Source organism: Hetaerina americana, unplaced genomic scaffold (genome assembly GCF_022747635.1).
Source record: "Hetaerina americana unplaced genomic scaffold, ioHetAmer1.1.p SCAF_22, whole genome shotgun sequence".
In the NCBI taxonomy this organism is placed as follows: domain Eukaryota; kingdom Metazoa; phylum Arthropoda; class Insecta; order Odonata; family Calopterygidae; genus Hetaerina; species Hetaerina americana.
The window spans coordinates 10,243,650-10,256,274 of record NW_027286786.1 but is presented as its reverse complement, the minus strand read 5'-3'; the positions used below and the strand labels follow the sequence as shown (position 1 = coordinate 10,256,274).

General features: G+C 36.8%; 1 protein-coding gene across 1 annotated transcript in view; it reads right to left on the bottom strand.

Moving 5' to 3' along the window:
- LOC139689305 (SET and MYND domain-containing protein 4-like) overlaps positions 1–12,625 on the bottom strand; it is a 60,918-nt gene that overhangs the window by 17,530 nt on the left and 30,763 nt on the right. The window contains exons 8-9 of the mRNA XM_071586379.1: positions 11,912–11,993; positions 544–664 (exon numbers count right to left, since the gene is read on the bottom strand). Coding sequence (XP_071442480.1) covers positions 544–664; positions 11,912–11,993 — 203 coding nt within the window. The remainder of the gene's footprint in view (positions 1–543; positions 665–11,911; positions 11,994–12,625) is intronic.

Sequence of the window (12,625 nt, the reverse complement as noted above, 5' to 3'; positions counted from 1 at the left end):
ATGTGTGTTGTTCCATCTCTCACCCCTCAGCCGCTTCCCATCACCCCTATTTACCAGCCTCTTTTCCTCCTTTTTGTAGTTTTGAGATCTCTTCTTGCATCGTTTTGAAATGACCTCTGCATATGATGCTTACCATAAAATTGCTAAAGGCAGCTTGGATCTACTGTAATCATAATATCCACAGCCAATAAACCAAAGAGAGGACAGCAATAGAAGTGGTATGCAAGAAGTTGGCATTCTCCTCAAACTGCTGTCCACACCCCACTCGAGGGCCTCGGCTGATGGCAAGAGTGGAGCTCAGAATGTTTCAAAGCAGGTAGAACAGTTATCTGCACACCACAATACATAAATATACAAACCAACACTTGTTTGGTATATCTAATCGTCCATTCTGCACAATGGAGCATACAGATTTAAAAAAATGAATTTCAATGATTTTAAGTGAAATCATTATGTACATAATGTATTCACCAAGAACATCAATATCCATTACAGTAATATGATTCAAAATGATGAAAATGAAGTTTGGAAGAAAATAATTACCTGGCCTTTGCATTTGGATAACATGAATGATTAATTGCACTAGCAGAGAGATATATGGCACGGGCAATAGGAATATTCCATCCCAGAGCTGAGAAACTGTGCTCTTCTGGGTTTATCTGACCTGCAAACAAACAAAAAATAAGCATAATATGTTTAAAAATGGTAATATGTCCTTCAAGATTTTAAAATTACACAAAATATTTTGACAAACTCATCTTTACAAATTAGTTAACAGCTGCAAATTGATTCTACAGAAATTCATTGCATCCAGAGTTATTCCTACAGTGGACATAAATTAATAATTTATCCCTGCTATGCAGCAATTTTTTTGCATCAAAAATAATTTTACAAACATTAGGAACTTAAAACTTTACTCTGGATTTGCATAATGCCATCCATCAACTGTAATGACTGCTAAATATGAAACATGCAGATGATATAATATGTAAAAGGCTGCATACAATTAAGTATGAGAGACATACAGTACAACAACAAACAAACAAGATTTATGCCAAAATATAATATGTTAGTGGGTTTCATACGATGGACTTTCCCAAAACTTTTGGCCGGGTCCAATACAAAATAATGCATAGGGCAGAATTACATGCAACTGAGATCCATATATACATAATTCAAAATTCACTACCATTTTTTTTAGTTTAAACAAAATTTAGAACTACTAAATTAAATAAAAAAATCCAATAATGGCCAATCGATTTCTCACAAACATTACAGCTTATGCAAACTGAATGTTAAAAATAATATATATAAAAATGTGGCAATTTTTCAAAATTGTGGGAAAGCAATCACAAGTTTTTGGGCCCCTTCATACCTTTAAATCATGTGCTCAAAACTACAAAAATATTCACTACTATCTGTGGATTTCCATTTGCCCTCCCTACATCAAATTACCAAAGAGTAATACTAAATAAAATATACTGAGCACAACTGAATTCAGAATATATAGGGAAACTTAATTCATTTCATATAAATCAATATTAACTTAAGGCAATGAGCTTAATATTAATTTTAATTAATTTAATCATCCTGGTATACACCATAAGGTTGCCAAAGTTCATGATCTAGATAATAACATTGCACCAAGTGATCATCAGTACTTCTTTGAAAATAGTTATTTGTACTGAAAAGTAATAACACTATGTGTGTTTACCAAGCAATATTTTTAGCATATCATTTAGTTTTTTGCCCGCCAAACTGGTAGATACACATATTTCTAGATAACTTGATGGAATTACTCTGGAATGCATTCTAATAAAATTATTTCCAAGCGAAAGAGAACTCTCACAAATCTAAAAGCATCCCAATTTCGTCCCATGCCATACACTACTCTCTCCGCCTCTCCTGCAGATGCACACTTGTCCATGGTCATTTTGCACAGCAGCCATGCAAAACACAACAATCTCAACTACAAAAAGTTGCAACTCAGCCAGTCATTAAACTATTGCCTTTGGCTACCCCCATACCATTCTCCTGACATTCGTACTCTCCCCACTCTACACACCCATTCTTCTGGCCAGGCTAAGCTGCTGAATATCAAAGGACTTGATGATCATGGGCAGGGAGCACAGGAAAAAAATGTGTGACTTTTTATTTTTGGATGGGCTTTTCAAAATATCTCCGCAAACACCAAGGCTTGATGCACGGAAAAAAATGACTTTTTAGGACTCCAGTGACTTTCCTGAGTAAATAGGGCTATTGGAAAACTTGTTCCTAATAATGACGAAAAGTCAAGAAAACATTGGATTTCTCCAAATAGTCGTACGTAACATAGAGCATAGCCATTTGTCTCTCTTTACACAAAAAGAAGACACATGAGTTGAAAGGAATCATTGAATGAATGATTACTTGTAGAGTGTGAAGAGGTATAGGGAACTCTTGCACATTTAAAACTAACTGATATACCTGGTGTATGAAAGTAACTATGAATTCTCGGCTAAAAAGATAAACAATTCAAAGGAGCCAAAACTCAGCCCCTGCCAGCCTCTTGATATTCACGATAATGTTGATAGAAGTCTGATTGACTGTCAGGTCTTGTGCGCAGACAGTGAAAGATGAAATTGCAAGAGTTCTAAGCAACAACTCAGTCCTAACTCTCATGACAGAAGCTGCTAATGATGGCGATCACATAGAACAGAAGGACTCAATTATAGAAAAAACTCTCCGAAAGAAATGATCATGTTAAGCATATTTAACTCAAATCCTTCTATGTGACAGTGGTATTTTTCTTTGCACAAGAGTGTGCATGCTGACAGCTGAAAAACCTCATGATGGAAAATAGAGGGATGCATTGTGATAAGCTATTACATCAAAAGATGTATGACAGAACAGATCAAGAGATGGGATACCAGGGTAGTTTTTTCGTGAAAACAAGTAACTATCAGTGTATTATTCTCATGCTCAATAATCCTGAACTTTCTGAAATTTAACTTCAAATAAAACTCCCTTAACAATAAAAAAAAATGCTAAAACTTGCAAAGCCAATTTTTAAAAAGTGATGAAGGAAGTTGGGAAGATAATGCACTTTTTTTCACAGGAAAATAAATAAGTTCACAGAATAGTTTTGGGGTGACCTTGTGAAGAATTTTAGGGAATACATATTTTGCCCACTCATGGGTTTGAGCCATTGGAAATCTAACAGAAAGTTATGGCTCAGTAATACCCCATAGGTGTGAAGAAGACTATTTAAGAGACACACAGGCTACTCTGGTTTCAAAATGAATTTTCTTAATCTGAGCCCATTGAACCAATGATTACATAACATCACATCAATCATTCTCGAAGTTGGATTTCAATTCTCAACAGCTGGGTGAGCTGGGTACCTCATTGTAAACTAAATCAACTTGAAAAACCATGGACTTATGTTTTTAATTAGCAAACCTTCTGCACCGTACCAGTGATTGTTAACTGTTCAAGTGTGCACCTGTGCATTGTCTTAATGGAAAAGAATATTTTTTCTCTGCCAAATGAGGACATTTTTTCTTGGTTTTTTGGCTGAACCATTGCAATAACAATGCATAATACTCTCCATTTACCATTTGTCCTTTTTGCAAGCATTCGATGCAAATGATTCTGTGTGCATCCCAAAATCCATGGCCATCAACTTGTCGACCAATTTCATTGTCTTCATATAATTCAGAGCATGATTGCCTTTGGAAACCCACTACTCTGCCTCTGGAGTGCAGTAGTGTACATGTCCATGTTTTGTCCACAGTTAAGCATCGATGCAACAACTCATCAGGAAATTGGATTGGAAAAGCACCAATCCAGCCTCTGAATCGACCACACAATTAGGCTTACTATTCACTTGGAGGAAACACAGCACCCATTTTGGCGAGATATCCGACTTTCTTTTTCCTGATTTATGGTGCAATCCTGCCTGGCTTCTGCACCGATACTCAACTGAGGAGGACACATGGCTATGCACACCACTACACTCCCGAGCCAAACTAGTGGGTTTCCAAAGGCAATCCTGCTCCGACGAAGGCAAAGATGGCTAAATTGGCCAAACAACAAGGTGAGAGCCATGGTTTTGTGAGATGCATGCCGAATCATTTACATTTAATACTTGCACACAGGACAAATGATAAATGGAGAGTATTATGCATTGTTATTGCACTGGTTGAGCAACAGGATCAAAAAGAAGTGCTCTCATTTGGCACAGAAAAAGAATTCTTTTCCATCAAGACAAGGCACGCGTGCACATCTAAACAGTTTCCCATGGAGAAAATTATGGAATTAAGGCTTGAATTATTTAAACATCCACTTTATTCACCAAATTAGGCCCAAAGAGACTTTTTTTATTACCAAATTTGAAAAAATGGCTATATTTAGGATGACTTAAAAATGATGGAGAAACGCAAGGAAGAGTGTATCAAGCTAATTGTAGATTTTGTTGAAAAATAAAAAAAAACTTCAAAATAATTTGTTTTTCTATTTTTTTCCTAAGGACTTTTCAAATGACCCCCTTGGAATGGTTGCAACGCAGACAAGTCTATCACTTTAGATCCCAGGTAAATAATTATGGCTGATACATTTTAGTCATCTATATTGAATTTCCCAGGTTAGGCCAAAGTAGTCGGCAAGAATCAAATAACTCAGTAATAAACTCAACAAAAAACATAATGGGATACTCTCTTCAATAAAAAGATAAAATCACTTCACAAAATGCATTATTTTGGTAAAGAGTTCCTAAGAGTAGCTTTAATAAGTAGTTACATGGGAAAAATTAGGAATAAGTGCCTATTGTATTTAATTTATTTTGTAGTGTCACCTTAAGATGCATTTATAGTTTTATCTGTTTTGACAATGTGATGGCTGTATCACCAAAATAGAATCAGACCACAAATATTTGTTGAAGGAATTTTTCTTGAGTTGAAGTGCTCTAAAAGGAGAAACAAGTTGTTAAAAGGCAAATTTCAACAGAAATAAGCATGAACTTCCCTCAGAATATGATGACAATCATCATGTGAAATATTTAAAAAATTTGCGGTATGGTGGATCTCCCAGCCATTATCATGTCTTGAAAGGCTTCAGTGTTACTATTTATTGTTTAGATTTCAATACCAATGTATCATACGTAGGTTTAGGAGTCTCCATTGTCTAATATTTTCCATACTTTCCAATTTACGTGGTTTTCGAAGATAGTTCTTCAAGGGTCACTGAATGCAGGTAAGGATTATATTTCAAATGGTTTCCTTGAATTGCCATATTCACAAAATGTATTTCACTGAAACGATCATCAGGAAGAAAAAAAAATTTAAAAAAATATATTCTGTCTCTCGGCTGCCAATAAAAATTAATATGTGCATTTAATTGATTTATCTTAAACATGGAGATAAAGAGTTCATTCCTCACAGCTTTGAAGTCATATGTAATCTAAAACTCAATTAGCATCTTTAAAAATCACATCCATAACACCAAGGGATCCCTCAGCCACAAGAGTATTTCTGTGAGTAGACGTTTTTTTCTTCCTGAAGATGAAAACATGAGGACACAACAAACAAGCTTCTTATTAAGAGCTCAAAAGGGATCAAAATGCGTTCAAATGCACAGTGCAACAGGGCCCTCCAAACATTTCCAGTTCCGCTTCTTATTTCATCTATCGCAACAGAAATTCTTTAACAATTTTGATCTTATATTTCCAGTCACATATGTTTCATATTCGGCACAAAATGTCCTCGAAAGTTCGAAATATTACTTAAATTGAGATAAGCCACTGGAGTCATAAAAAATCAGGAGGAGGATATGTTTTGCAAAAGGAGGACCTCCAGTCATCCTTCTCACATAGGCTACAAATGAGAAAGCCATGATGAACTTACGTCATCTCATCACGACTCATCTACAGCATTGCCTTCCTGAACAAACTGCCTGCACCTGAACCTCCAAAAGCCCTCTCTCCCCCCCTCCCAACTGCATCTGGATCACCGGATGACACCTCTCGTACTTTCCCCACCCCACAGCTGACAACTGCCTCCCAAATATCTTGAAAGTCTCCCCTTGGGCCCATCCCTCGGCTTAAGTGCACACCAACTGGGGTCGGACGACTTCCAGACTGCCCTCAAATGGAGGCCATAATGAACAGAGCGTGCAGGTTGATGGGCACACACAAAATTCAACCCATCCAATTATTAATGCAAGCATCTCACGCAAGTATAAATGTGTGCGTCAAAAGTTGACCTTGTGTAAAATTATGTGAAAATTTGAAGCATAAAAGTTGCAAAATACTTTTGAAACAATATACCTTATATGGTAGTTTTTTTATTTTAGGAAAAATTAAGCTGTCATTATCTTTTGAAAGCCATAATATTTATACTTTTTCCAATTATGGTAAATAACCCATTCATTTCCATAAGACTATAACATTTGCCCAGTGCCTGTTTGTGCCATGCAGCACCCTTGCTGAACATAACATAACCCCCACACTCTCGGAAGTTTTACTACAGTGTATTTGACAAAAAGTTTTATTTTCACACATGTTTATCAATAGAATGTGCATAGGGCTTTTACCGGTATAGCATGAGTTGGGGGCATGGCATGAACATCATAGATTTGCTTAGGTTTGTTACTGGTACATATTAAACAGCTATGCGACAGCGAGTTATTGTGCAGGACTAAGCAAGAAATGGAATTCATGTTTAAAGAATCTGCTGGAGAGTTATTATGTACTCTTTATAAAGTCTCAAGGAGTAGTTTTGAGGGGAGGCGCCTGACAGCTCCTGACAGCTGAGGTCATTTGCACCATTAGGGAAGGACAGGAAAGGACGAAGGGTGGAGAGAAACCCGGCGTCGGCATTAGCCTGCTCCTTGTGAAAGGCACCAAGGGGTCTGCAGCTTAACGTCCCATCCGACAGACGGCGTACTCACTCAAAGTGCCCTCCACAAAGCACCTCAAGTAGGGATCGAAACACCACTGAAAAATATTCAACACCACAAGGATTTGAACCTGGGCCCTCTGGGTGGGAAGCCAGAACGTTAGCCCCCGCACCATCTCGATCCCCCAATAAAGTCTCAATAATGAAGGCGTTGACGCAGAGGTGAGCCATATATTTTTCATAATATTAACAAAATAAATGCTTTGTCTCATATTATCACCTATGTTTTGCCTGATCTATGAAATGGCCAATAATGAGTTATTAGCTATTTATGTAAGTTATTAGTTATTAGCATTTATGTCGCCTCAAGTTAGGGTATCCACATTACGATTTGCAATTGCCACAGAGAGTCAAGCCTGGTTTACACATTTGACAGGTTATTATCTTTAGAATTCTGGGTTTCTCCAAAAACAACCAGAATCCACTGTAATAACATACATATAAGGGGCTATGTAAAAGTAAATTTGAGAATATTTTCTGCATGACACAACTACTGCAAATTAAAAAATAAAATGAGTCACCAGGGAACTAATCCATCTATGGAATGAAAAAAATTATAATTTTAAGAAAATTAATATGCAAAATATCACTCATTTGGACAACATCTGATTTGCAAAAGTCACTCATGCTAAGTATACTCCACAGATCAAATGAAAAAGCAACCATTGTCTGTTTAGGAATACTATATTAACATGCATTCAAGTATTTAGAGGCCTTGCAGTGGGGTTATTTTTTAATAATGAAAGAAACTAGCATTGACAAAGCCACTCAGTTGTCAGCTAACCACAGACAGCACATGCATTAACTTATCACTGATAATATTTTGGACATGTTAATTGAAAGCAATACTTTACAATTGATAAAATTATGGATTAAAAAGCAAATAAAAACAATACCAAAAAGTGGAGATCGATTGGATATCAGAGAAAAGATAGGACATCCACCAGCAGCAAGGGAATACATAGGCCATCAATTCACCCCAGATATAATTGTACGTTATAATATTGAGAAAACATGAAGTGAAAATATTGGGATAAAATTCATAAATATCAACATGTCAGGGATAATTCCACATTTGCATAAGCCCCATTTTAGACAAGTACATCATACAATCAGTTGTTCTTAAAGCTGTGAAATTTTCATTTATTTTAACATGTATATGAATGTTTCACATGCAATTATTCTAAGAAAATGAAGGAAGATGCTTCATCAAACAGTACTATTCATTTCCTAACAATCCAAGCATCTACCAGCATATGAGATCCTCTTCTGAAATAATTGCAATAGATCTTGGGGCATATCAATCATATTTGGAATCAATCACCAAGGACATGACCAGATGGGAGCAATAAAGGAAATGGGTTTGAACAGGGATGATTATAAATTTTACTTTCTCACATTCCCTTACTATGAAGAGTGGCTGATGGCAATCACCTTAAAAGGGAAACAATTTTTTTGAAAGGAATGCTAACAGTGTTAAGCACAATGAGATTATTTGTTAAGAGCAGTCTGATTCACACTGGTTTCCATCACTCTATTACAGTTATACATATTCAAAATATGTGGCTAGACCAGAAATATTAAAATTGCGTTGCCTGACCACAAATAACGTGTTGGCCCAGCTTTTAACATACACTAAGTTTTCCCATCAACAACATCCGCATGAACCTGCTCTTCGTGGTGCTAAGGTAGCAAGTAAATATTGGGAGAAGCACTGGTCAAATTAAGCAGAGAATGGTGAATTGGCGTGCTTTAGACTTCTGCATCTTGGGACTTGGGGCTGCTGATTGGAATGTTTCTGTTTTTTTCATTATTAATAGTCTCCGACTAAGGTTAGCATTTTGATGGATGGCCAGGCACCACATGCAACTCGACTCCTAAGCCCTAACCAACACAACACAAAATATCCTTAGACCTCATACTATATATTACAACAACACATTCTTCAGCTCCACACACTTCCGCTGCTTGCCTTTCAAACCCATCAGGCCTTCGCTAGCACACACTAACACAATGTTATTTGCTTCACACGATTATGTTTTTCACCAACTGCATTGCCACGTTTTGAATTCACTACGTGGTAATTCGTGTTTAATGTGACATTCTTCTTAAAATGAATTGGAGCAAATAGTAGCAGGCTTTCCTGGAAAGTGATGAAGCATGATGTTTAGTTATGCTGGAAAACATATGAAGCAACAGCATGGTTTAACTTTTTGGCATCACAGTCTGATTCCATCGGTGATGGTTCTAATATGGGCAGAAGAGCCTTCATTTGCCAGTTGTCTCATCTCTGAACACTGGTTAGCCAAATGTAAGAATAGATGAAAAACGATTGTGGCAGGTATCAACGGCAAATGGTTGCGACATGATTCATTGTTTGCTGGCCTGCTGCCACAACTCATCCATCAATTGTAATGCTGCTGAAGTGACTCAAACCTTTAATTTTTACTTCAAGTAATAACAGCTTGAGCAATCAGCACAATATGATTACAAAAATCTCATTTACAACGTGTATCATTCTTCCCGACAAGATTTAAGCTATTTTGAATAAATGTTTATTCTGGCACCAAAACCATTAAAAATATGTGATCGGGTGATTCAATAAGTCCTTTGGAAAAAATTGAAAATCGATTTGCTATGGGCAGATTTTTTAATATTTCAATATAATTTCCCCTTTTGGGAAAACAAAACATGTTGGATAAAATGAAGTATTGAAGAGAGGCATATTATAGTGTCCAATTCCGGGTTGTGCTTTCATTCGGAGATAATAGTAAATGCATTTTCATCAATAGGCTGTGTCCATTCAAAACCTTCCCATGCCAGTAGAATACCAATAATTGTAATAATATCCTTTTAACTTGATTCACTCTTCCCAGAACTTCCCCAACTTTATTAAGCCATCCAAACAGCAGGGTTTCAGAGGGTCATTTCTCATTAGGCACTCGTGCTGGCCTCGATGAACTCCTCATTTGATGTAAATCATTTTCCACTGACCCACTTTTTCAAGCTTGGAAATAAAAAAAAGTCGTTCGGGGCCAAATCTGGTGAGTGTAGTGGATATTGTAATAATTGGAACTTTCATTTAATAATTTTCTCCATTGATAACTGATCAAGTGTGCACCCATGCATTGTCTTAATGGAAAAGAATATAATTTCTCTGCCAAATGAGGACATTTTTTCTTGGTTTTTTTGGCTGAACCATTGCAATAACAATGCATAATACTCTCCATTTACCATTTGTCCTTTTTGCAAGCATTCGATGCAAATGATTCTGTGTGCATCCCAAAATCCATGGCCATCAACTTGTCGACCAATTTCATTGTCTTCATATAATTCAGAGCAGGATTGCCTTTGGAAACCCACTACTCTGCCTCTGGAGCGTAGTAGTTTACATGTCCATGTTTTGTCCACCAATCCAGCCACTGAATCGACCACACAATTAGGTTTACTATCCACTTGGAGGAAACACAGCACCCATCTTGGAGAAATTTCTTTCACACCCAATTTTTCGAGCAAAATCAATAACACTCCACTATCTTGATGGGTGCCTTTGGTTTCAACTGTTTTGCAAAATTTGATTTGTTGATCACTTAAAACCATAATAATGGATTTCGTCAATCATTCCTGTATGAGTCACTTTCACTGGACATTGCTAACAATATTCATCATTTGTGGATGTACGGCCATGCTTGATTGACCTCATTGATACCCAATTGCAACCAGGTGCAAACACAGGAGTTGATGTACCCCGAACTTCATCCAGCTTGGCTTTGATCTCTTTCGATGTTAAGCCTTTAAAACACAAGGGCTTCATGGTACACAACTCATTTTTTTTCCATTTTCTCTAAATAAACAAAAGTTTGTTGCTTCGATTGAATATGAAACCACAAAATGGATAAAGGGGAAACTTGAACACGAGTCGACGGAGGGTTGAGGCTTACGAATGGCAAACATTATCCGACGAGCACCACCTCTTGGATTTTCTAAGGAGTTACTGAACTATGCAAGTATCTTTATTGACTGAATAAGATTGATATTCCACTTGCGCACACTGTATTTATCGCTTTTCTCATTTCAGCAATAAATACAAATCGAAACTTATATTGGAAAGTTTATATGATTACCATTTACTGTTCTTTTGGTATTTTTAGAGTACACTATTGATGCAATACCAATGTCATCAGCTCAGTAAGATATTCTCAACAGGCAGAATGTGATTTTTTTTAAAATATGCTCTCAGTAATTTGCAGGGAATCCCAAAAGGTTACATCGCAAAAACCATCTTCTTACGCACGTGAGTTCACTTTAAAAAACCCTGTCTGCCATTAAATGATGTAAAAAATTTACGGAAGATGCTCCCTTCAGTAATTAACATGTACAATCATTGCCACCGATACTGCAGAGGCAAGTAAGATCACACTGCACGATCATCCCTGGCAACCTCTCCCCTTCCCATGCTGCGTTGGTCTCCAATATTTTCACATTGCCCGCTTTCGCATGAAGCACCCTTGCTAACTGTCGCTGGGACCCCTGTTCCATTGCTCGGTTGAATCTCAGAATACGTAACCAATTCCCAGCAAACAAGATTGGGATAACAAAAATAAGACGAACAAAGCAATTACCGCAAGTTTTTAGCACTCTTTTTTCAAAAGCTCTTTTAAGCCACCACTGGACACTCATCACTGATTGTTAAAACACTCGAACTTTAATCGAAATAAGGAAAACTAAAGTCGCAATGAACTCCTACAAGAGGCAAAGAGGGCAAAACATGAAACATCAGACCAAATAATCCATAAAACAGAATACTAAATACAATGCATGCTCACCAGAAGGAGGGGACAGTTCCTGCTTGATCTATGATATATTCCAGACTCAACCAAAGACTTGACAACACTTATCATTCAAAAACACAAAGAATTATAAAATGTAGAAGAATGAGAATTGCTTTGGCAGCAGAAGCCTTTGTGCTCACTTACCATGAGCCACTCCCCATCCAACGGAAGATAATAGGCAAGGGTTGGACCACAGATCTTGCACTGTCATGGAGTTAACGACCACCTAGACATTTGTCAGATTTGGTTGTTTTGATGGGACAAAAATTGATTTCAGAAATATAACAATTGCACATGAGTAAGAGGAAGAGGGTTAAGGAAGGGAGCTTTGAGGCTTAATATGCATGAAGCCAAAGGGATTTGGATTACGAGGTAAGGGCACTCTTTGGATATGATTCACACTTTCATTATATTAAGTCATTTATTATTAAATGCAAATGAAACACTTTTTTCGAGAAGTAGGCATTAAAGTGAAGTGCATGTGATTTTGAAAGCAATTATTTCAATGTTAAAGTAAATATGTTAATGCACTTACAGTAGCGGTTCAGCTTGGCTACAAATATGAATAGGCAATGGCCACTTGCAAGATCTCATTAGATATAGCATGCACACTTGTTACAGTATTTAGGCTTGATAGGGAGATGAAGTTGACATGATTAATACCATAATTAGGTACTTAAAGTTTGGCTAACATGAGAAAAACTTACTGCTGGGACACAGATATACAGTTAAATGATAGGAGCCATACACCTCTCAATATATACTAGAGTGAAGGAGTTACAAATTATTAATACTTATGCAGATGAAGAATACACAACATACCTGTTAAACCTTAACAAAAATCAGAGATTTAATGTT